Below are 21,374 nucleotides of genomic sequence, written 5' to 3'. Positions count from 1 at the left end.
TGAAAATGGGTGGGCTATTTTCCTATAGACTATGTACAGCTGCAGCGATCGGTTAGCTGCTCGGATAGCTGATGTTTGAAGTTGGTGAGGGAGATAAAAGTCTCCAACTTCAGTGATTTTTGCAATTCGTTCCAGCGATTTTTGCAATTCGTTCCAGTCACAGGCAGCAGAGTACTGGAACGAAAGGCGGCCAAATGATGTGTTGGCTTTAGGGATGATCAGTGAGATACACCTGCTAGAGCGCGTGCTACGGATGGGTGTTGCCATCATGACCAGTGAACTGAGATAAGGCGGAGCTTTACCTAGCATGGACTTGTAGATGACCTGGAGCCAGTGGGTCTGGCGACGAATATGTAGTGAGGGCCAGCCGACTAGAGCATACAAGTCGCAGTGGTGGGTGGTATAAGGTGCTTTAGTGACAAAACGGATGGCACTGTGATAGACTGCATCCAGTTTGCTGAGTAGAGTGTTGGAAGCCATTTTGTAGATGACGTCGCCGAAGTCGAGGATCGGTAGGATAGTCAGTTTAACTAGGGTAAGCTTGGCAGCGTGAGTGAAGGAGGCTTTGTTGCGGAATAGAAAGCCGACTCTTGATTTGATTTTCGATTGAAGATGTTTGATGTGGGTCTGGAAGGAGAGTTTGCAGTCTAGCCAGACACCTAGGTACTTATAGATGTCCACATATTCAAGGTCGGAACCATCCAGGGTGGTGATGCTAGTCGGGCATGCGGGTGCAGGCAGCGATCGGTTGAAAAGCATGCATTTGGTTTTACTCACATTTAAGAGCAGTTGGAGGCCACGGAAGGAGTGCTGTATGGCATTGAAGCTCGTTTGGAGGTTAGATAGCACAGTGTCCAATGACGGGCCGAAAGTATATAGAATGGTGTCGTCTGCGTAGAGGTGGATCAGGGAATCGCCCGCAGCAAGAGCAACATCATTGATATACACAGAGAAAAGAGTCGGCCCGAGAATTGAACCCTGTGGCACCCCCATAGAGACTGCCAGAGGACCGGACAGCATGCCCTCCGATTTGACACACTGAACTCTGTCTGCAAAGTAATTGGTGAACCAGGCAAGGCAGTCATCCGAAAAACCGAGGCTGTAGAGTCTGCCGATAAGAATATGGTGATTGACAGAGTCGAAAGCCTTGGCGAGGTCTATGAAGACGGCTGCACAGTACTGTCTTTTATCGATGGCGGTTATGATATCGTTTAGTACCTTGAGTGTGGCTGAGGTGCACCTGTGACCGGCTCGGAAACCAGATTGCACAGCGGAGAAGGTACGGTGGGATTCGAGATGGTCAGTGACCTGTTTGTTGACTTGGCTTTCGAAGACCTTAGATAGGCAGGGCAGGATGGATATAGGTCTGTAACAGTTTGGGTCCAGGGTGTCTCCCCCTTTGAAGAGAGGGATGACTGCGGCAGCTTTCCAATCCTTGGGGATCTCAGACGATATGAAAGAGAGGTTGAACAGGCTGGTAATAGGGGTTGCGACAATGGCAGCAGATAGTTTCAGAAATAGCGGGTCCAGATTGTCAAGCCCAGCTGATTTGTACGGGTCCAGGTTTTGCAGCTCTTTCAGAACATCTGCTATCTGGATTTGGGTAAAGGAGAACCTGGAGAGGCTTGGGTGAGGAGCTACGGGGGGGGCGGAGCTGTTGGCCGAGGTTGGAGTAGCCAGGCGGAAGGCATGGCCAGCCGTTGAGAAGTGTTTATTGAAGTTTTCGATAATCATGGATTTATCGGTGGAGACCGTGTTTCCTAGCCTCAGAGCAGTGGCCTCAGAGCAGTGGGCAGCTGGGAGGAGGTGCTCTTGTTCTCCATGGACTTCCATGGACTTCCATGGACTTCACAGTGTCCCAGAACTTTTTGGAGTTGGAGCTACAGGATGCAAACTTCTGCCTGAAGAAGCTGGCCTTAGCTTTCCTGACTGACTGCGTGTATTGGTTCCTGACTTCCCTGAACAGTTGCATATCGCGGGGACTATTCGATGCTATTGCAGTCCGCCACAGGATGTTTTTGTGCTGGTCGAGGGCAGTCAGGTCTGGAGTGAACCAAGGGCTGTATCTGTTCTTGGTTCTGCATTTTTTTGAACGGAGCATGCTTATCTAAAATGGTGAGGAAGTTACTTTTAAAGAATGACCATGCATCCTCAACTGACGGGATGAGGTCAATGTCCTTCCAGGATACCCGGGCCATGTCGATTAGAAAGGCCTGCTCACAGAAGTGTTTTAGGGAGCGTTTGACAGTGATGAGGGGTGGTCGTTTGACTGCGGCTCCGTGGCGGATACAGGCGATGAGGCAGTGATCGCTGAGATCCTGGTTGAAGACAGCAGAGGTATATTTGGAGGGCCAGTTGGTCAGGATGATGTCTATGAGGGTGCCCTTGTTTACAGAGTTAGGGTTGTACCTGGTGGGTTCCTTGATGATTTGAGTGAGATTGAGGGCATGTAGCTTAGATTGTAGGACTGCCGGGGTGTTAAGCATATCCCAGTTTAGGTCACCTAACAGAACGAACTCTGAAGCTAGATGGGGGGCGATCAATTCACAAATGGTGTCCAGGGCACAGCTGGGAGCTGAGGGGGGTCGGTAGCAGGCGGCAACAGTGAGAGACTTGTTTCTGGAGAGAGTAATTTTCAAAATTAGTAGTTCAAACTGTTTGGGTATGGACCTGGAAAGTATGACATTACTTTGCAGGCTATCTCTGCAGTAGACTGCAACTCCTCCCCCTTTAGCAGTTCTATCTTGACGGAAGATGTTATAGTTGGGTATGGAAATCTCTGAATTTTTGGTGGCCTTCCTGAGCCAGGATTCAGACACGGCAAGGACATCAGGGTTAGCAGAGTGTGCTAAAGCAGTGAGTAAAACAAACCTTAGGGAGGAGGCTTCTGATGTTGACATGCATAAAACCAAGACTTTTTCGATCACAGAAGTCAGCAAATGAGGGTACCTGGGGACATGCGGGGCCTGGGTTTACCTCCACATCACCCGCGGAACAGAGAAGGAGTAGTATGAGGGTACGGCTAAAGGCTATCAAAACTGGTCGCCTAGAGCGTTGGGGGCAGAGGATAAGAGGAGCAGGTTTCTGGGCATGGTAGAATATATTCAGGGCATAATGCGCAGACAGGGGTATGGTGGGGTGCGGGTACAGCGGAGGTAAGCCCAGGCATTGGGTGATGATGAGAGAGGTTGTATCTCTGGAAATGCTGGTTGTAATGGGTGAGGTCACCGCATGTGTGGGGGGTGGGACGAGGGAGGTAACAGGGGTATGCAGAGTGGATCTAGGGGCTCCATTGTGAACTAAAACAATGATAACTAACCTGAACAACAGTATACAAGGCATATTGACATTTGGGAGAGACATACAGCGAGGCATACAGTAGTCACAGGTGTTGAATTGAGAAAGCTAGCTAAAAACAGTGGGCGAGGCTAATCAGCTAGCACAACAAACAGCAGGTAAAATGGCGTTGACTAGGCAACTGGGCCGACAGATAAAACAAACAAGCAGAGTGGAGTACCGTGATTAATGGGCAGTCCAGTGTGCGTCAGCTATGTAGCCAAGAGATCAGTGTCCAGGGGGCAGCGGTGGATGGGGCAGGGGGGCTGGGCTGGCGAGTGTTATCCAGTTTTTTTAATTTTTTTTATTTTTTAAAACTAACAATGACTAAATAGCTTGTAACTCTCATGGAGGTACTATAATATTATATACTATATCTACTGTAGTCACCCCTTCTCCTACTATATCAGCATCATGGAGGTACTATAATACTATATACTATAGTCCATAGGGCTCTGGTCTATAAGGTCCATAGGGCTCTGGTCTATAAGGTCCATAGGGCTCTGGTCTATAAGGTCTCTGGTCTATAAGGTCCATAGGGCTCTGGTCTATAAGGTCCATAGGGCTCTGGTCTATAAGGTCTATAAGGTCTCTGGTCTATAAGGTCCATAGGGCTCTGGTCTATAAGGTCCATAGGGTTCTGGTCTATAAGGTCCATAGGGCTCTGGTCTATAAGGTCCATAGGGCTCTGGTCTATAAGGTCCATAGGGCTCTGGTCTATAAGGTCCATAGGGTTCTGGTCTATAAGGTCCATAGGGCTCTGGTCTATAAGGTCTCTGGTCTATAAGGTCCATAGGGCTCTGGTCTATAAGGTCCATAGGGCTCTGGTCTATAAGGTCCATAGGGCTCTGGTCTATAAGGTCCATAGGGCTCTGGTCTATAAGGTCCATAGGGTTCTGGTCTATAAGGTCCATAGGGCTCTGGTCTATAAGGTCTCTGGTCTATAAGGTCCATAGGGCTCTGGTCTATAAGGTCCATAGGGCTCTGGTCTATAAGGTCCATAGGGCTCTGGTCTATAAGGTCCATAGGGCTCTGGTCTATAAGGTCCATAGGGCTCTGGTCTATAAGGTCCATAGGGCTCTGGTCTATAAGGTCCATAGGGCTCTGTTTAGGACAGAACCGTAGTCTCAAATCAGTCCATTCAAGAGCTGTCCTACTGTGCATACTGTGCATTTAGGTCATACTGATACCAGTCTTTACACTAGAATGAGTATAACGGAGGTGTCCTCTTTCAAGCCAATGATGTCATTATGGGAATATGAGCAAAGCAGGAAGTAAAAGCAGGAAGTGTACGCATCAATCTGTGCTGTGATTTGTTGAATCAACTGAACTGCCATTACATAAAATACATTCCATTACATGAGCCACATCAGTTAAAATCATTTGAATAAACATTCTACATTACCATGGAAATGATTTCATTACAATACCAGGAAGCGATTTCACTCATGAGTTCACTAGTCAGATTGCCAGGAATAGAGGTTCCAAACCCATTCTATTCATTGTATGTCTATGTTTATATTTCTACTCTGTAAAACCAATTGACCACAAGGGGTGTATTCAGTTGGGAGAACGGTACAGAGCCGTGCAGATAGAAATGTATTTTATAGTGCTCAAAATAACTCTCTATTATTGAGGATAGAGGATCATATCTGTTCTACATGAACCTTTCTGCTAGAATTTTTCGCGGTAAAGGTGTCAGAGCTAAATCGGTCTTCTCACGGAGTGTCCGAACGGTTTGGCCACTCGGTGGAAAGATGAGAGTCTTGTTTTGATCTAGGATGCCCAAATGCCCCACAAGACTCATCTGAAGGTCCCCCCCCCCCGTACCAGGTAAACCAATTTATGGAGAAAGTTTAGTGCCTCAAACAAGGGGTCAAATACAACTTTTCCAGACACTTCAGAACAAACTTCCTTTAGATTTAAAACAATAAATAATATGTTATTCAATGTGTTTCTATTGGACTATCTGCAGTAAGGACTATCTGTTATTCAATGTGTTTCTATGGGCTAATAGCAGTAAGGACTATCTGTTATTCAATGTGTTTCTATGGGCTAATAGCAGTAAGGACTATTCAATGTGTTTCTATAGCAGTAAGGACTGTCTGTTATTCAATGTGTTTCTATTGGCTAATAGCAGTAAGGACTATCTGTTATTCAATGTGTTTCAGTAAGGACTATGTAATAGCAGTAAGGACTATCTGTTATTCAATGTGTTTCTATGGGCTAATAGCAGTAAGGACTATCTGTTATTCAATGTGTTTCTATGGGCTAATAGCAGTAAGGACTATCTGTTATTCAATGTGTTTCTATGGGCTAATAGCAGTAAGGACTATCTGTTATTCAATGTGTTTCTATGGGCTAATAGCAGTAAGGACTATCTGTTATTCAATGTGTTTCTAAGGACTATCTGTTATTCAATGTGTTTCTATGGGCTAATAGCAGTAAGGACTATCTGTTATTCAATGTGTTTCTATAGCAGTAAGGACTATCTGTTATTCAATGTGTTTCTATGGGCTAATAGCAGTAAGGACTATCTGTTATTCAATGTGTTTCTATGGGCTAATAGCAGTAAGGACTATCTGTTATTCAATGTGTTTCTAATAGCAGTATATCTGTTATTCAATGTGTTTCTAATAGCAGTAAGGACTATCTGTTATTCAATGTGTTTCTATGGGCTAATAGCAGTAAGGACTATCTGTTATTCAATGTGTTTCTATGGGCTAATAGCAGTAAGGACTATCTGTTATTCAATGTGTTTCTATGGGCTAATAGCAGTAAGGACTATCTGTTATTCAATGTGTTTCTATGGGCTAATAGCAGTAAGGACTATCTGTTATTCAATGTGTTTCTATGGGCTAATAGCAGTAAGGACTATCTGTTATTCAATGTGTTTCTATGGGCTAATAGCAGTAAGGACTATCTGTTATTCAATGTGTTTCTAATAGCAGTAAGGACCGTCTGTTATTCAATGTGTTTCTAATAGCAGTAAGGACTATCTGTTATTCAATGTGTTTCTATGGGCTAATAGCAGTAAGGACCGTCTGTTATTCAATGTGTTTCTAATAGCAGTAAGGACTATCTGTTATTCAATGTGTTTCTATGGGCTAATAGCAGTAAGGACTATCTGTTATTCAATGTGTTTCTATGGGCTAATAGCAGTAAGGACTATCTGTTATTCAATGTGTTTCTATGGGCTAATAGCAGTAAGGACTATCTGTTATTCAATGTGTTTCTATGGGCTAATAGCAGTAAGGACTATCTGTTATTCAATGTGTTTCTATGGGCTAATAGCAGTAAGGACTATCTGTTATTCAATGTGTTTCTATGGGCTAATAGCAGTAAGGACTGTCTCTTATTCAATGTGTTTCTATGGGCTAATAGCAGTAAGGACTATTCAATGTGTTTCTAATAGCAGTAAGGACTGTTATTCAATGTGTTTCTATGGGCTAATAGCAGTAAGGACTATCTGTTATTCAATGTGTTTCTATTGGCTAATAGCAGTAAGACTATCTGTTATTCAATGTGTTTCTATGGGCTAATAGCAGTAAGGACTATCTGTTATTCAATGTGTTTCTATGGGCTAATAGCAGTAAGGACTATCTGTTATTCAATGTGTTTCTATGGGCTAATAGCAGTAAGGACCGTCTGTTATTCAATGTGTTTCTAATAGCAGTAAGGACTATCTGTTATTCAATGTGTTTCTATGGGCTAATAGCAGTAAGGACTATCTGTTATTCAATGTGTTTCTATGGGCTAATAGCAGTAAGGACTATCTGTTATTCAATGTGTTTCTATGGGCTAATAGCAGTAAGGACTATCTGTTATTCAATGTGTTTCTATGGGCTAATAGCAGTAAGGACTATCTGTTATTCAATGTGTTTCTAATAGCAGTAAGGACTATCTGTTATTCAATGTGTTTCTATGGGCTAATAGCAGTACTATCTGTTATTCAATGTGTTTCTATGGGCTAATAGCAGTAAGGACTATCTGTTATTCAATGTGTTTCTATGGGCTAATAGCAGTAAGGACCGTCTGTTATTCAATGTGTTTCTAATAGCAGTAAGTCTGTTATTCAATGTGTTTCTATGGGCTAATAGCAGTAAGGACTATCTGTTATTCAATGTGTTTCTATGGGCTAATAGCAGTAAGGACTCTCTGTTATTCAATGTGTTTCTATGGGCTAATAGCAGTAAGGACCGTCTGTTATTCAATGTGTTTCTAATAGCAGTAAGTACGATCTGTTATTCAATGTGTTTCTATGGGCTAATAGCAGTAAGGACAGTTGTTATTCAATGTGTTTCTATGGGCTAATAGCAGTAAGGACTATCTGTTATTCAATGTGTTTCTAGGGGCTAGGTAGGACTATCTGTTATTCAATGTGTTTCTAGGAAGGGTTATTCAATGTGTTTCTATCACAGTGGACTTCTGTTATTCAGATGGGCTAGCAGAGGACTGTCTGTTATTCAATGTGTTTCTATGGGCTAATAGCAGTAAGGACTATCTGTTATTCAATGTGTTTCTACATATCACTGCTTGTACAGATGGTTAGGAGGAGACTCAGGAGGAAGGGTTAAATATCACTGCTTGTACAGATGGGTAGGAGGAGACTCAGGAGGAATGGTTAAATATCACTGCTTGTACAGATGGGTAGGAGGAGACTCAGGAGGAAGGGATATATATCACTGCTTGTACAGATGGGTAGGAGGAGACTCAGGAGGAAGGGTTATATATCACTGCTTGTACAGATGGGTAGGAGGAGACTCAGGAGGAAGGGTTATATATCACTGCTTGTACAGATGGGTAGGAGGAGACTCAGGAGGAATGGTTAAATATCACTGCTTGTACAGATGGGTAGGAGGAGACTCAGGAGGAAGGGTTAAATATCACTGCTTGTGTGAAAAGGTCTTTGTCTAATGCAGCTGTATTGATTCTCTGGGAGAATAAAGTTGGTCGAACCTTTCGTAGTGTCCGGCGAGTTTTTACTCTGAACGTTAGAAGCACAGTACACTACGATGGTGGATTAGTCAGAGTGGGGCCAGTCAGAGTGGGGCCAGTCAGAGTGGGGCCAGTCAGAGTGGGGCCAGTCAGAGTGGGGCCAGTCAGAGTGGGGCCAGTCAGAGTGGGGCCAGTCAGTGTGGGGCCAGTCAGTGTGGGGCCAGTCAGTGTGGGGCCAGTCAGTGTGGGGCCAGTCAGAGTGGGGCCAGTCAGTGTGGGGCCAGTCAGTGTGGGGCCAGTCAGTGTGGGGCCAGTCAGAGTGGGGCCAGTCAGAGTGGGGCCAGTCAGTGTGGGGCCAGTCAGTGTGGGGCCAGTCAGTGTGGGGCCAGTCAGAGTGGGGCCAGTCAGAGTGGGGCCAGTCAGTGTGGGGCCAGTCAGTGTGGGGCCAGTCAGTGTGGGGCCAGTCAGTGTGGGGCCAGTCAGTGTGGGGCCAGTCAGTGTGGGGCCAGTCAGTGTGGGGCCAGTCAGTGTGGGGCCAGTCAGTGTGGGGCCAGTCAGAGTGGGGCCAGTCAGAGTGGGGCCAGTCAGAGTGGGGCCAGTCAGAGTGGGGCCAGTCAGAGTGGGGCCAGTCAGAGTGGGGCCAGTCAGAGTGTCACTCTGATAATCCATTTGATGTGTTTTTAATAGGATAAATTAATTACTGCACTGAATAGGGAATAGGGTGCCATAGGGCCCTGGTCCAAAGTAGTGCACTGAATAGGGAATAGGGTGCCATAGGGCCCAATGAACCAAAATACACTACATTGGGAATATAATGAACAACTAGGCCTACATCTGGTCCAAACTATTGCACTACATTGTGAATAGGGTGCCAAGGGTCATTAAAAGTGGTGAAAAACATTCAAACCAATTTTGCCATAGGGCCCTGGTCAAATCTTCATACTAGACATTGGGAATAGGGTGCCATGGGCCCTGGTCAAAGTCTGATAATCATTTGATAGGTTTTTATAGGGCCCTGGTCCAAAGTAGTGCACTGAATTGGGAATAGGGTGCCATAGGGCCCTGGTCCAAAGTAGTGCACTACATTGGGAATAGGGTGCCATAGGGCCCTGGTCCAAAGTAGTGCACTACATTGGGAATAGGGTGCCATAGGGTCCTGGTCCAAAGTAGTGCACTACATTGGGAATAGGGTGCCATTTGGAACATTGACAGTGAATAATCAAGGTTCAGGGAAGGAAGGAATGGTGTAGGAAGAGAAATTAGTTTAATTTGCTGCTCCCTTTTTCCTGGTTTAATTTCTCCCTCCCTTCCTCTCTCCTCTTCCCTCTCTTCCCTCTCTCCTCTTCCCTCTCTCCTCTTCCCTCTCCTCCCTCTCTCCCCTCCCTCTTCTCCCTCCCTCCCTCCCTCCCTCCCTCCCTCCCTCCCTCCCTCCCTCCCTCCCTCCCTCCCTCCCTCCCTCCCTCCCTCCCTCCCTCCCTCCCTCCCCCTCTCTCCACCTCCAGGACATCATGAACGTAGAGAAGAGTTATGACTCGCTGCCCAACTTCACTGCTGCTGACTGTAAGTAGCCTGTTTCTGTACTTTCTCTCTGAGCTGTGTGGTGTGTGGAGCAGTATTTCCGGAAGCCGGTAATAGCTGCTTTTGGCCCAAAAAACGATAAATAAAATTGGCGCCGGCCATTTGTCCGGGAGAAGAAAAAAACAATTAATTACAAAATAATTATTTTTAGTCTATTAATTGATGGAAATACCAGTCAATAGAAATACATTTGACCGGTCATGCTTATCGGTCTATAGGTTAATTTGCATAATTTTGTGGAATTAAATTGGCACATGCATTTTTCATCTTAATTTGAGAGTAAAATCAGTCAGACAGCTTCGACAGCTCCTCAAACCGCTTGTTCGTTGCTGCTGGACTGAAATGTGCTTTTATAATCCCAATCGTTGCATAAAAATTATAAATGCAATCGTGTGTTAAAAACAGTTTTGATGGCCACGATTGAAAAGGGCTACTGTTTTTATTTCTCAACTGGTAATTGTAGCGCGCTTCCCATTTGCCATTCAAGTGTGTAAGCAGCGGTTGTTGGCAGGCTTTCAGAGTGTCACACTCCACTTTGCAATGAGCTGGAGGCAGTCTGCATTTTTAAAACGTGTAGTTGTTTGAAACCTGAAAGTTTTACTACATATTATGAGGCATGTCTTTCAAAGTAGCCAAAATCAGACCATAGAAATGTGGAGGAAATTATTTAGACTTCCATATGCCATTGAAACCAGTAGCATATTTCACTCACGTTCTAATGGTTTTCAAATCAACTTTCTTTCATTGTCCATTAGTTAAAGGCACAATTTTAGTCATTTTATCAACCCATGCTAGTTGATGATAATCCTAGTCATATTAGCATCCCATGCTAGTTGATGATAATCCTAGTCATATTAGCAACCCATGCTAGTTGATGATAATCCTAGTCATATTAGCAACCCATGCTAGTTGATGATAATCCTAGTCATATTAGCAACCCATGCTAGTTGATGATAATCCTAGTCATATTAGCATCCCATGCTAGTTGATGATAATCCTAGTCATATTAGCAGCCCATGCTAGTTGATGATAATCCTAGTCATATTAGCAACCCATGCTAGTTGATGATAATCCTAATCATATTAGCATCCCATGCTAGTTGATGATAATCCTAGTCATATTAGTAGCCCATGATAATCCTAGTCATATTAGCATCCCATGCTAGTTGATGATAATCCTAGTCATATTAGCATCCCATGCTAGTTGATGATAATCCTAGTCATATTAGCAACCCATGCTAGTTGATGATAATCCTAGTCATATTAGCAACCCATGCTAGTTGATGATAATCCTAGTCATATTAGCATCCCATGCTAGTTGATGATAATCCTAGTCATATTAGTAGCCCATGATAATCCTAGTCATATTAGTAACCCATGATAATCCCAGTCATATTAGTAACCTATGATAATCCTAGTCATATTAGTAACCCATGATAATCCCAGTCATATTAGTAACCCATGATAATCCTAGTCATATTAGTAACCCATGATAATCCCAGTCATATTAGTAACCCATGATAATCCCAGTCATATTAGTAGTATTGTAGTACTCCCTCTCTCAGGGATAAACTGCTGACTGTTAGTAGTAGTATTGTAGTACTCCCTCTCTCAGGGATACACTGCTGACTGTTAGTAGTAGTATTGTAGTACTCCCTCTCTCAGGGATACACTGCTGACTGTTAGTAGTAGTATTGTAGTACTCCCTCTCTCAGGGATACACTGCTGACTGTTAGTAGTAGTATTGTAGTACTCCCTCTCTGCTGAGGGATAAACTGCTGACTGTTTGTAGTAGTATTGTAGTACTCCCTCTCTCAGGGATAAACTGCTGATAAACTGCTGACTTTAGTAGTAGTATTGTAGTACTCCCTCTCTCAGGGATAAACTGCTGACTGTTAGTAGTAGTATTGGAGTACTCCCTCTCTCAGGGATAAACTGCTGACTGTTAGTAGTAGTATTGTAGTACTCCCTCTCTCAGGGATAAACTGCTGACTGTTAGTAGTAGTATTGGGATACAGTACTCCCTCTCTCAGGGATAAACTGCTGACTGTTAGTAGTAGTATTGCAGTACTCCTCTCTCAGGGATAAACTGCTGACTGTTAGTAGTAGTATTGTAGTACTCCCTCTCTCAGGGATAAACTGCTGACTGTTAGTAGTAGTATTGTAGTACTCTCTCAGGGATAAACTGCTGACTGGGATTGTAGTACTGGGATACACTGCTGACTGTTAGTAGTAGTATACACTGCTGACTGTTAGTAGTAGTATTGTAGTACTCCCTCTCTCAGGGATACACTGCTGACTGTTAGTAGTAGTATTGTAGTACTCCCTCTCTCAGGGATACACTGCTGACTGTTAGTAGTAGTATTGTAGTACTCCCTCTCTCAGGGATAAACTGCTGACTGTTAGTAGTAGTATTGTAGTACTCCCTCTCTCAGGGATAAACTGCTGACTGTTAGTAGTAGTATTGTAGTACTCCCTCTCTCAGGGATAAACTGCTGACTGTTAGTAGTAGTATTGCAGTACTCCCTCTCTCAGGGATAAACTGCTGACTGTTAGTAGTAGTATTGTAGTACTCCCTCTCTCAGGGATAAACTGCTGACTGTTAGTAGTAGTATTGTAGTACTCCCTCTCTCAGGGATAAGAACATCAGTGAGTTAAAACATTGTGCTAGTAATGAATACATGGGAAACACTGTCTTTGACCTTATTTTCAAATGAACTGTTCTGACTGTTCTAACTAATTAACAAATTCATTTTGAGGAACTCAGTAACTGATAAAACAATAATTGCTAAAGCCCATTGGATTACAAACGGCAAATGAATGAATGAAGCGGCATTGGTAGATGACTTCCTGCTGAGAGACTGACCAGAAGAGGGATGGCTCCATGACTTCCTGCTGAGAGACTGGCCAGAAGAGGGATGGCTCCATGACTTCCTGCTGAGAGACTGGCCAGAAGAGGGATGGCTCCATGACTTCCTGCTGAGAGACTGACCAGAAGAGGGATGGCTCCATGACTTCCTGCTGAGACACTGGCCAGAAGAGGGATGGCTCCATGACTTCCTGCTGAGAGACTGGCCAGAAGAGGGATGGCTCCATCACTTCCTGCTGAGAGACTGACCAGAAGAGGGATGGCTCCATCACTTCCTCCTGAGAGACTGACCAGAAGAGGGATGATTCCATGACTTCCTGCTGAGAGACTGACCAGAAGAGGGATGGCTCCATCACTTCCTGCTGAGACACTGACCAGAAGAGGGATGGCTCCATGACTTCCTGCTGAGAGACTGACCAGAAGAGGGATGGCTCCATTACTTCCTGCTGAGAGACTGGCCAGAAGAGGGATGGCTCCATCACTTCCTCCTGAGAGACTGACCAGAAGAGGGATGGCTCCATGACTTCCTGCTGAGAGACTGACCAGAAGAGGGATGGCTCCATGACTTCCTGCTGAGACACTGACCAGAAGAGGGATGGCTCCATGACTTCCTCCTGAGAGACTGACCAGAAGAGGGATGGCTCCATGACTTCCTGCTGAGAGACTGACCAGAAGAGGGATGGCTCCATGACTTCCTGCTGAGAGACTGACCAGAAGAGGGATGGCTCCATGACTTCCTCCTGAGAGACTGATCAGAAGCAGGATGGCTCCATGACTTCCTGCTGAGAGACTGGCCAGAAGCAGGATGGCTCCATGACTTCCTGCTGAGAGACTGGCCAGAAGAGGGATGGCTCCATGACTTCCTGCTGAGAGACTGGCCAGAAGAGGAATGGCTCCATGACTTCCTCCTGAGAGACTGGCCAGAAGAGGGATGGCTCCATGACTTCCTCATGAGAGACTGGCCAGAAGCAGGATGGCTCCATGACTTCCTCCTGAGAGACTGGCCAGTAGAATGTATGACTTCCTGCTGACTGACCAGAAGAGGGATGGATAAAAGACTTCCTGCTAAATGGCAGAAGATTATGGCTCCATGACTTCCTCCTGAGAGACTGGCCAGAAGCTGAGAGACTGACCAGAAGAGGGATGGCTCCATGACTTCCTGCTGAGATGGCTCCATGACTTCCTGCTGAGAGACTGACCAGAAGAGGACTTTTTGCTGAGAGACTGGCCAGAAGAGGGATGGCTCCATGACTTTCTGCTGTCAGACTGGCCAGAAGCAGGATGGCTCCATGACTTTCTGCTGAGAGACTGGCCAGAAGAGCGATGGCTTCATGACTTTCTCCTGAGAGACTGGCCAGAAGCTGGATGGTTCCATGACTTCCTGCTGAGAGACTGGCCAGAAGAGGGATGGCACCATGACTTTCTGCTGAGACACTGGCCAGAAGATGGATGGCTCCATGACTTTCTGCTGTCAGACTGGTCAGATCCTCAAAAGGTTCTACAGCTGCACCATCGAGAGCATCCTGACCGGTTTCATCACCGCCTGGTATGGTAACTGCTGGCCAGAAGAGGAATGGCATCTGTCCTTAGAGACCACTACAGAGGGTAGAATGTATGCACCATGACTGTAAGTCACTGGGGCCAAAAGCGTCTGCTATGGCAGAACCTATTATTAATTAGGTTGTCTGAGAGACTGGCCAGAAGCTGATGGCTCCATGACTTTTTGCTGAGAGACTGGCCAGAAGAGGGGGCCATGGCTCCATCCAGAACTGCTGTCAGATGGCCAGGTGGTGTCCATGACTTTCTGCTGAAGACTGCCCAGACAGAGGGTAGATGGCTTCATGACTTTCCAGTACTCACTGGGGTTCCATGACTTCCTGCTCCAGAACTGGCTAGATAATGGCACCATGGTGTCTGAGACAGGCCCTAGAGAGCTGGTGGCTCCATGACCAGTGTCATCACTGGGGCCAAAAGCTACAGCTGCACCATCAAGTTCTGGACTGTAACTGCTCTCTGTCCTTCAGCCACTACAGAGGGTAGAGCGTACGGCCCAGTACATCACTGGGGCCAAACGGCTCCTCATCCAGAACCTATATAATAGGTGGTGTCTGAGGAAGGCCCTGACAGATTAATCAAATGGCCCAGTACATCACTGGGGCCAAGCGTCCCCCATCCAGAACCTTTGTAATATGGTGTACAGGGAATATGCCTCTGGTCAGAGGGTAGTATACTACATCACTGGGGCCAAGCTATGCCTTCTGGTCTCAGCTAGCACTAAGCGGTACCGGAATATGGACCAAACGGCTCCTCAGACAGCTTACTATACAAGCCATTAGACCGCTGAACAATTAATCAAATGGCCACCGGACAATTTACATTGCCCCCCCTCCCCCTTCCCCTTTGTAATATACTATACAGGGAATATGCCTCTGGTCTATAGTAGTATACTATACAGGGAATATGCCTCTGGTCTCAGGTAGTGTACTATACAGGGAATATGCCTCTGGTCTCAGATAGTATACTATACAGGGAATATGCCTCTGGTCTCAGGTAGTATACTATACAGGGAATATCCCCCCGGTTCTCAGATAGTATACTATACAGGGAATAGGGCTCTGGTCTCAGGTAGTATACTATACAGGGAATATGCCTCTGGTCTCAGGTAGTATACTATACAGGGAATATCCCCCCGGTTCTCAGATAGTATACTATACAGGGAATATGCCTCTGGTCTCAGGTAGTGTACTATACAGGGAATATGGCTCTGGTCTATAGTAGTGTACTATACAGGGAATATGCCTCTGGTCTATAGTAGTGTACTATATAGGGAATATGCCTCTGGTCTATAGTAATATACTATACAGGGAATATGCCTCTGGTCTCAGGTAGTATACTATACAGGGAATATGCCTCTGGTCTCAGGTAGTGTACTATACAGGGAATATGCCTCTGGTCTCAGGTAGTGTACTATACAGGGAATATGCCTCTGGTCTCAGGTAGTGTACTATACAGGGAATATGCCTCTGGTCTCGGGTAGTATACTATACAGGGAATAGGGCTCTGGTCTCAGGTAGTGTACTATACAGGGAATATGCCTCTGGTCTCAGGTAGTATACTATACAGGTAATATGCCTCTGGTCTATAGTAGTGTACTATACAGGTAATATGCCTCTGGTCTATAGTAGTGTACTATATAGGGAATAGGGCTCTGGTCTATAGTAGTGTACTATATAGGGAATGGGGCTCTGGTCTATAGTAGTGTACTATATAGGGAATAGGGCTCTGGTCTATAGTAGTGTACTATATAGGGAATATGCCTCTGGTCTATAGTAGTGTACTATACAGGGAATATGCCTCTGGTCTCAGGTAATATACTATACTGGGAATAGGGCTCTGGTCTCAGGTAGTGTACTATATAGGGAATAGGGCTTTGGTCTAAGGCCAGCAGCATACCACCCTGGGTTGGTCCTGGTTAGTCCCTGGATGGGAGGCTAGATGCTGCAGGAAGTGGTGTTGGAGGGCCAGTAGGAGGCACTCTTTCCTCTGGTCTAAAAAAATATCCCAATGCCCCAGGGCAGTGCCCTATGTAGGGTGCCTTCTTCCGGTTGGGACGTTAAACGGGTGTCCTGACTCTCTGAGGTCATTAAAGATCCCATGGCACTTTATTGTTAGAGTAGGGGTGTTAACCCCAGTGTCCTGACTCTCTGAGGTCATTAAAGTTCCCATGGCACTTTATTGTTAGAGTAGGGGTGTTAACCCTGGTGTCCTGACTCTCTGAGGTCATTAAAGATCCCATGGCACTTTATTGTTAGAGTAGGGGTGTTAACCCTGGTGTCCTGACTCTCTGAGGTCATTAAAGATCCCATGGCACTTTATTGTTAGAGTAGGGGTGTTAACCCTGGTGTCCTGACTCTCTGAGGTCATTAAAGATCCCATGGCACTTTATTGTTAGAGTAGGGGTGTTAACCCCCGGTGTCCTGACTCTCTGAGGTCATTAAAGATCCCATGGCACTTATCGTAAGAGTAGGGGTGTTAACCCCGGTGTCCTGACTCTCTGAGGTCATTAAAGATCCCATGGCACTTTATTGTTAGAGTAGGGGTGTTAACCCCCGGTGTCCTGACTCTCTGAGGTCATTAAAGATCCCATGGCACTTATCGTAAGAGTAGGGGTGTTAATCCCGGTGTCCTGGCTAATATCCCAATCTGGCCCTCAAACCATCAAGGTCACCTAATAATCCCCAGTTTACAATTGGCTCATTCATCCCCCTCCTCTCCCATGTAACCTGGTAAAATAACCGGTGATTTAATGTTTCCTGTCTATCTTCTAGGTCTAAGACTGCTGGGCATCGGGAGGAACCAGTATATTGACTTGATGAACAAGTGATTAATGTCTCCTGTCTGTCTTCTAGGTCTAAGACTGCTGGGTATCGGGAGGAACCAGTATATTGACTTGATGAACCAGTGATTAATGTCTCCTGTCTGTCTATCTCTAGGTCTAAGACTGCTGGGCATCGGGAGGAACCAGTATATTGACTTGATGAACCAGTGAGTCTTCCTGTCTAACCAGTGATTTAATGTTTATTACCTTGGTCATATTTTTTAGGTTAAGACTGCTGGGCATAGTGATTTAACATGTATGGACTTGTGTCGGGAGGAACCAGTATATTGACTTGATGAACCAGTGCAGGTCTTCCAAGGTAAGACACGAAGACCTTGAAGCATGTCGTTATTACCTTGGTCATATTTTTTTAAATAGTAGCAGTGATTTAACATGTATGGACTTGTGTCTCCTATCAGAAATTCTTCCGTAGGAAAACAGCGCGGGACCTGCTGCCCTCCAAGCCAATAGAGATCTCTGTAGAGGCGTGGTGGGTGGCTCTGTAGACCGTCCTGATAGTCACAGAGGATGACATCAGGGTGAGTCTCTGTAGAGCTTCCTGATAGTGGTAGAGGATGACGTCAGGGTGAGTCTCTGTAGAGCGTCCTGATAGTGGTAGAGGATGACATCAGGGTGAGTCTCTGTAGAGCTTCCTGATAGTGGTAGAGGATGACGTCAGGGTGAGTCTCTGTAGAGCTTCCTGATAGTGGTAGAGGATGACATCAGGGTGAGTCTCTGTAGAGCTTCCTGATAGTGGTAGAGGATGACATCAGGGTGAGTCTCTGTAGAGCTTCCTGATAGTGGTAGAGGATGACGTCAGGGTGAGTCTCTGTAGAGCGTCCTGATAGTGGTAGAGGATGACGTCAGGGTGAGTCTCTGTAGAGCTTCCTGATAGTGGTAGAGGATGACATCAGGGTGAGTCTCTGTAGAGCTTCCTGATAGTGGTAGAGGATGACATCAGGGTGAGTCTCTGTAGAGCGTCCTGATAGTGGTAGAGGATGACATCAGGGTGAGTCTCTGTAGAGCTTCCTGATAGTGGTAGAGGATGACGTCAGGGTGAGTGTGTACATTGTATCATTTCATTTCCTGTTATTGGTGGAGCATGACATCAGGGTGAGTCTCTGTCAGAGCTTCCTGATAGTGGTAGAGGATGACAGCCTCACAACAGGCATGAGTCTCTGTCTCTAAATATATTACCAGAGCTTCCTGATAGTGGTAGAGGATGACATCAGGGTGAGTCTCTATAGAGCGTCTCTATTCTAAATATGGTAGAGGATGACAAATCAGGGTGAGTCTAAATATATTACCAGAGCTCTATTCTAAATATATTACCAGAGGTCTCTGATTCTAAATATATTCCTGTCTCTAAATATATTACCAGAGGATGACGTCAGGGTGATTCTAAATATATTACCAGAGCTTCTATTCTAAATATATGGTAGAGGTCTCTATTCTAAATATATTACAGAGGTCTCTAGTCTAAATATAGAGCTTCTATTCTAAATATATTACCAGAGGTCTCTATTCTAAATATATTACCAGAGGTCTCTATTCTAAATATATTACCAGAGGTGAGTCTAAATATGAGTCTGTAGAGTCTCTGAAATAGTGGTAGAGGATCTATTCTAAATATATTCACCAGAGGTCTCTAAATAAATATATTAGCCAGATGGTCTCTATTCTAAATATCTTCTGTTAGGTTTGTACAAATATATTACATCTCTATTCTGTTATTACCAGAGGTCTCTATTCTAAATATATTACCAGAGGTCTGATTCTAAATATATTGCAGAGGTCACTGTCAAATATAGCCTCTGAGTGTCTGAGATTCTAAATATATTACCAGAGCCTCTATTCAAATATATTACAGGCTGCTATTCTAAAAAACATCTAGTCTCTAAATATATTACCAGAGGTCTCTATTCTAAATATATTACCAGAGGTCTCTATTCTAAATATATTACCAGAGGTCTCTATTCTAAATATATTACCAGAGGTCTCTATTCTAAATATATTACCAGAGGTCTCTATTCTAAATATATTACCAGAGGTCTCTATTCTAAATATATTACCAGAGGTCTCTATTCTAAATATATTACCAGAGGTCTCTATTCTAAATATATTACCAGAGGTCTCTATTCTAAATATATTACCAGAGGTCTCTATTCTAAATATATTACCAGAGGTTTTCTATTCTAAATATATTACCAGAGGTCTCTATTCTAAATATATTACCAGAGGTCTCTATTCTAAATATATTACCAGAGGTCTCTATTCTAAATATATTACCAGAGGTCTCTATTCTAAATATATTACCAGAGGTGTCTAGCCTAAATATATTACCAGAGGTCTCTATTCTAAATATATTACCAGAGGTCTCTATTCTAAATATATTACCAGAGGTCTCTATTCTAAATATATTACCAGAGGTCTCTATTCTAAATATATTACCAGAGGTCTCTATATTCTAAATATATTACCAGAGGTCTCTATTCTAAATATATTACCAGAGGTCTCTATTCTAAATATATTACCAGAGGTCTCTATTCTAAATATATTACCAGAGGTCTCTATTCTAAATATATTACCAGAGGTCTCTATTCTAAATATATTACCAGAGGTCTCTATTCTAAATATATTACCAGAGGTCTCTATTCTAAATATTATTACCAGAGGTCTCTATTCTAAATATATTACCAGAGGTCTCTATTCTAAATATATTACCAGAGGTCTCTATTCTAAATATATTACCAGAGGTCTCTATCCTAAATATATTACCAGAGGTCTCTATTCTAAATATATTACCAGAGGTCTCTATTCTAAATATATTACCAGAGGTCTCTATTCTAAATATATTACCAGAGGTCTCTATTCTAAATATATTACCAGAGGTCTCTATTCTAAATATATTACCAGAGGTCTCTAGCCTAAATATATTACCAGAGGTCTCTAGCCTAAATATATTACCAGAGGTCTCTAGCCTAAATATATTACCAGAGGTCTCTAGCCTAAATATATTACCAGAGGTCTCTAGCCTAAATGGTTTAAAACAATATATATTACCAGAGATGCCTTTTTTTCTTTCTATAGGTATTCACAGGCGTTTTATGTAATTACACCAACCATGTCACAGCTGTTTTAAACTCATCCTGGGTGGTAAATATTGGTCTGATAACAAACAATTTTGTTCAGTCATGTGACCTCGCTAGCAAAAAACCTGGTAAATTCACAGTAGGTTTGGACACAGCTGATTGGCACATTCTCCTCTCCTCCTCCTCCTCTCCTCCTAATGTCTGCCTGTGTCCCTGCTCTTCTCTTTTCCTCTCCTTCTCTCCCCCTAATGTCTGTCTGTCCTCCCCCTGTCCTGTCTGATTTCAGATCTGCTCGTTGGCAGAGAGGAAGGCAATTGATAAGATGATTGATTCAGGACCCCAGCTGGCCGGATCAATGGAGTACAATGTGGTACTGAGTGAGTGGTATCTATTCTCTGCTTCGTGTGTGTTCATCCCACCAGGCTGCAAAATGACAGTGTTGTGGGTGGATGGTAATCGTTAACCATCAGGGTGTCTTTGGCGTTATTGGAAAACATTTTAGTTTGATGACATGCCTCTCCTATCATTATGGTCCATTGTGGCTATGATGAGAGAACAACAGATAGGATTGGAGACTCGGGGGCCGACTGGAGACTGGGGGCCGACTGTAGACTGGGAGCCGATGGGAGACTGGGGGCCGATGGGAGACTGGGGGCCGATGGGAGACTGGGGGCCGACTGGAGACTGGGAGCCGATAGGAGACTGGGGAAGATGGGAGACTGGGGGCCGATGGGAGACTGGGGGCCGACTGGAGACTGGGAGCCGATGGGAGACTGGGGGCCGACGGGAGACTGGGGGCCGACGGGAGACTGGGGGCCGACGGGAGACTGGGGGCCGACGGGAGACTGGGGGCCGACGGGAGACTGGGGGCCGACGGGAGACTGGGGGCCGACGGGAGACTGGGGGCCGACGGGAGACTGGGGGCCGACGGGAGACTGGGGGCCGACGGGAGACTGGGGGCCGACGGGAGACGGGAGACTGGGGAAGACGGGAGACGGGAGACTGGGAGACGGGAGACTGGGAGACGGGAGACTGGGGAAGACGGGAGACTGGGGAAGACGGGAGACTGTAGAAGATGGGAGACTGTAGCCGATGGGGAAGACGGGAGACTGGGGGCTGATGGGAGACTGGGGGCCGATGGGAGACTGGGGGCCGATGGGAGACTGGGGGCCGATGGGAGACTG

At 44.9% G+C, this 21,374-nt stretch overlaps 1 protein-coding gene across 1 annotated transcript in view; it reads left to right on the top strand.

The window, feature by feature from the left end:
• fam91a1 (family with sequence similarity 91 member A1) overlaps positions 1-21,374 on the top strand; it is a 96,688-nt gene that overhangs the window by 9,177 nt on the left and 66,137 nt on the right. Inside the window, 5 exon segments of the mRNA XM_046361336.1 lie at positions 9,777-9,834; positions 17,049-17,073; positions 17,375-17,417; positions 17,518-17,637; positions 20,477-20,567. Of these exon segments, the coding sequence (XP_046217292.1) occupies positions 9,777-9,834; positions 17,049-17,073; positions 17,375-17,417; positions 17,518-17,637; positions 20,477-20,567 (337 nt within the window).

This window comes from Oncorhynchus gorbuscha, linkage group LG09 (genome assembly GCF_021184085.1).
Source record: "Oncorhynchus gorbuscha isolate QuinsamMale2020 ecotype Even-year linkage group LG09, OgorEven_v1.0, whole genome shotgun sequence".
Lineage (NCBI taxonomy): Eukaryota > Metazoa > Chordata > Actinopteri > Salmoniformes > Salmonidae > Oncorhynchus > Oncorhynchus gorbuscha.
Note: the sequence above shows the minus strand (reverse complement) of the source record. Positions and strands in the feature narration are given on the sequence as shown.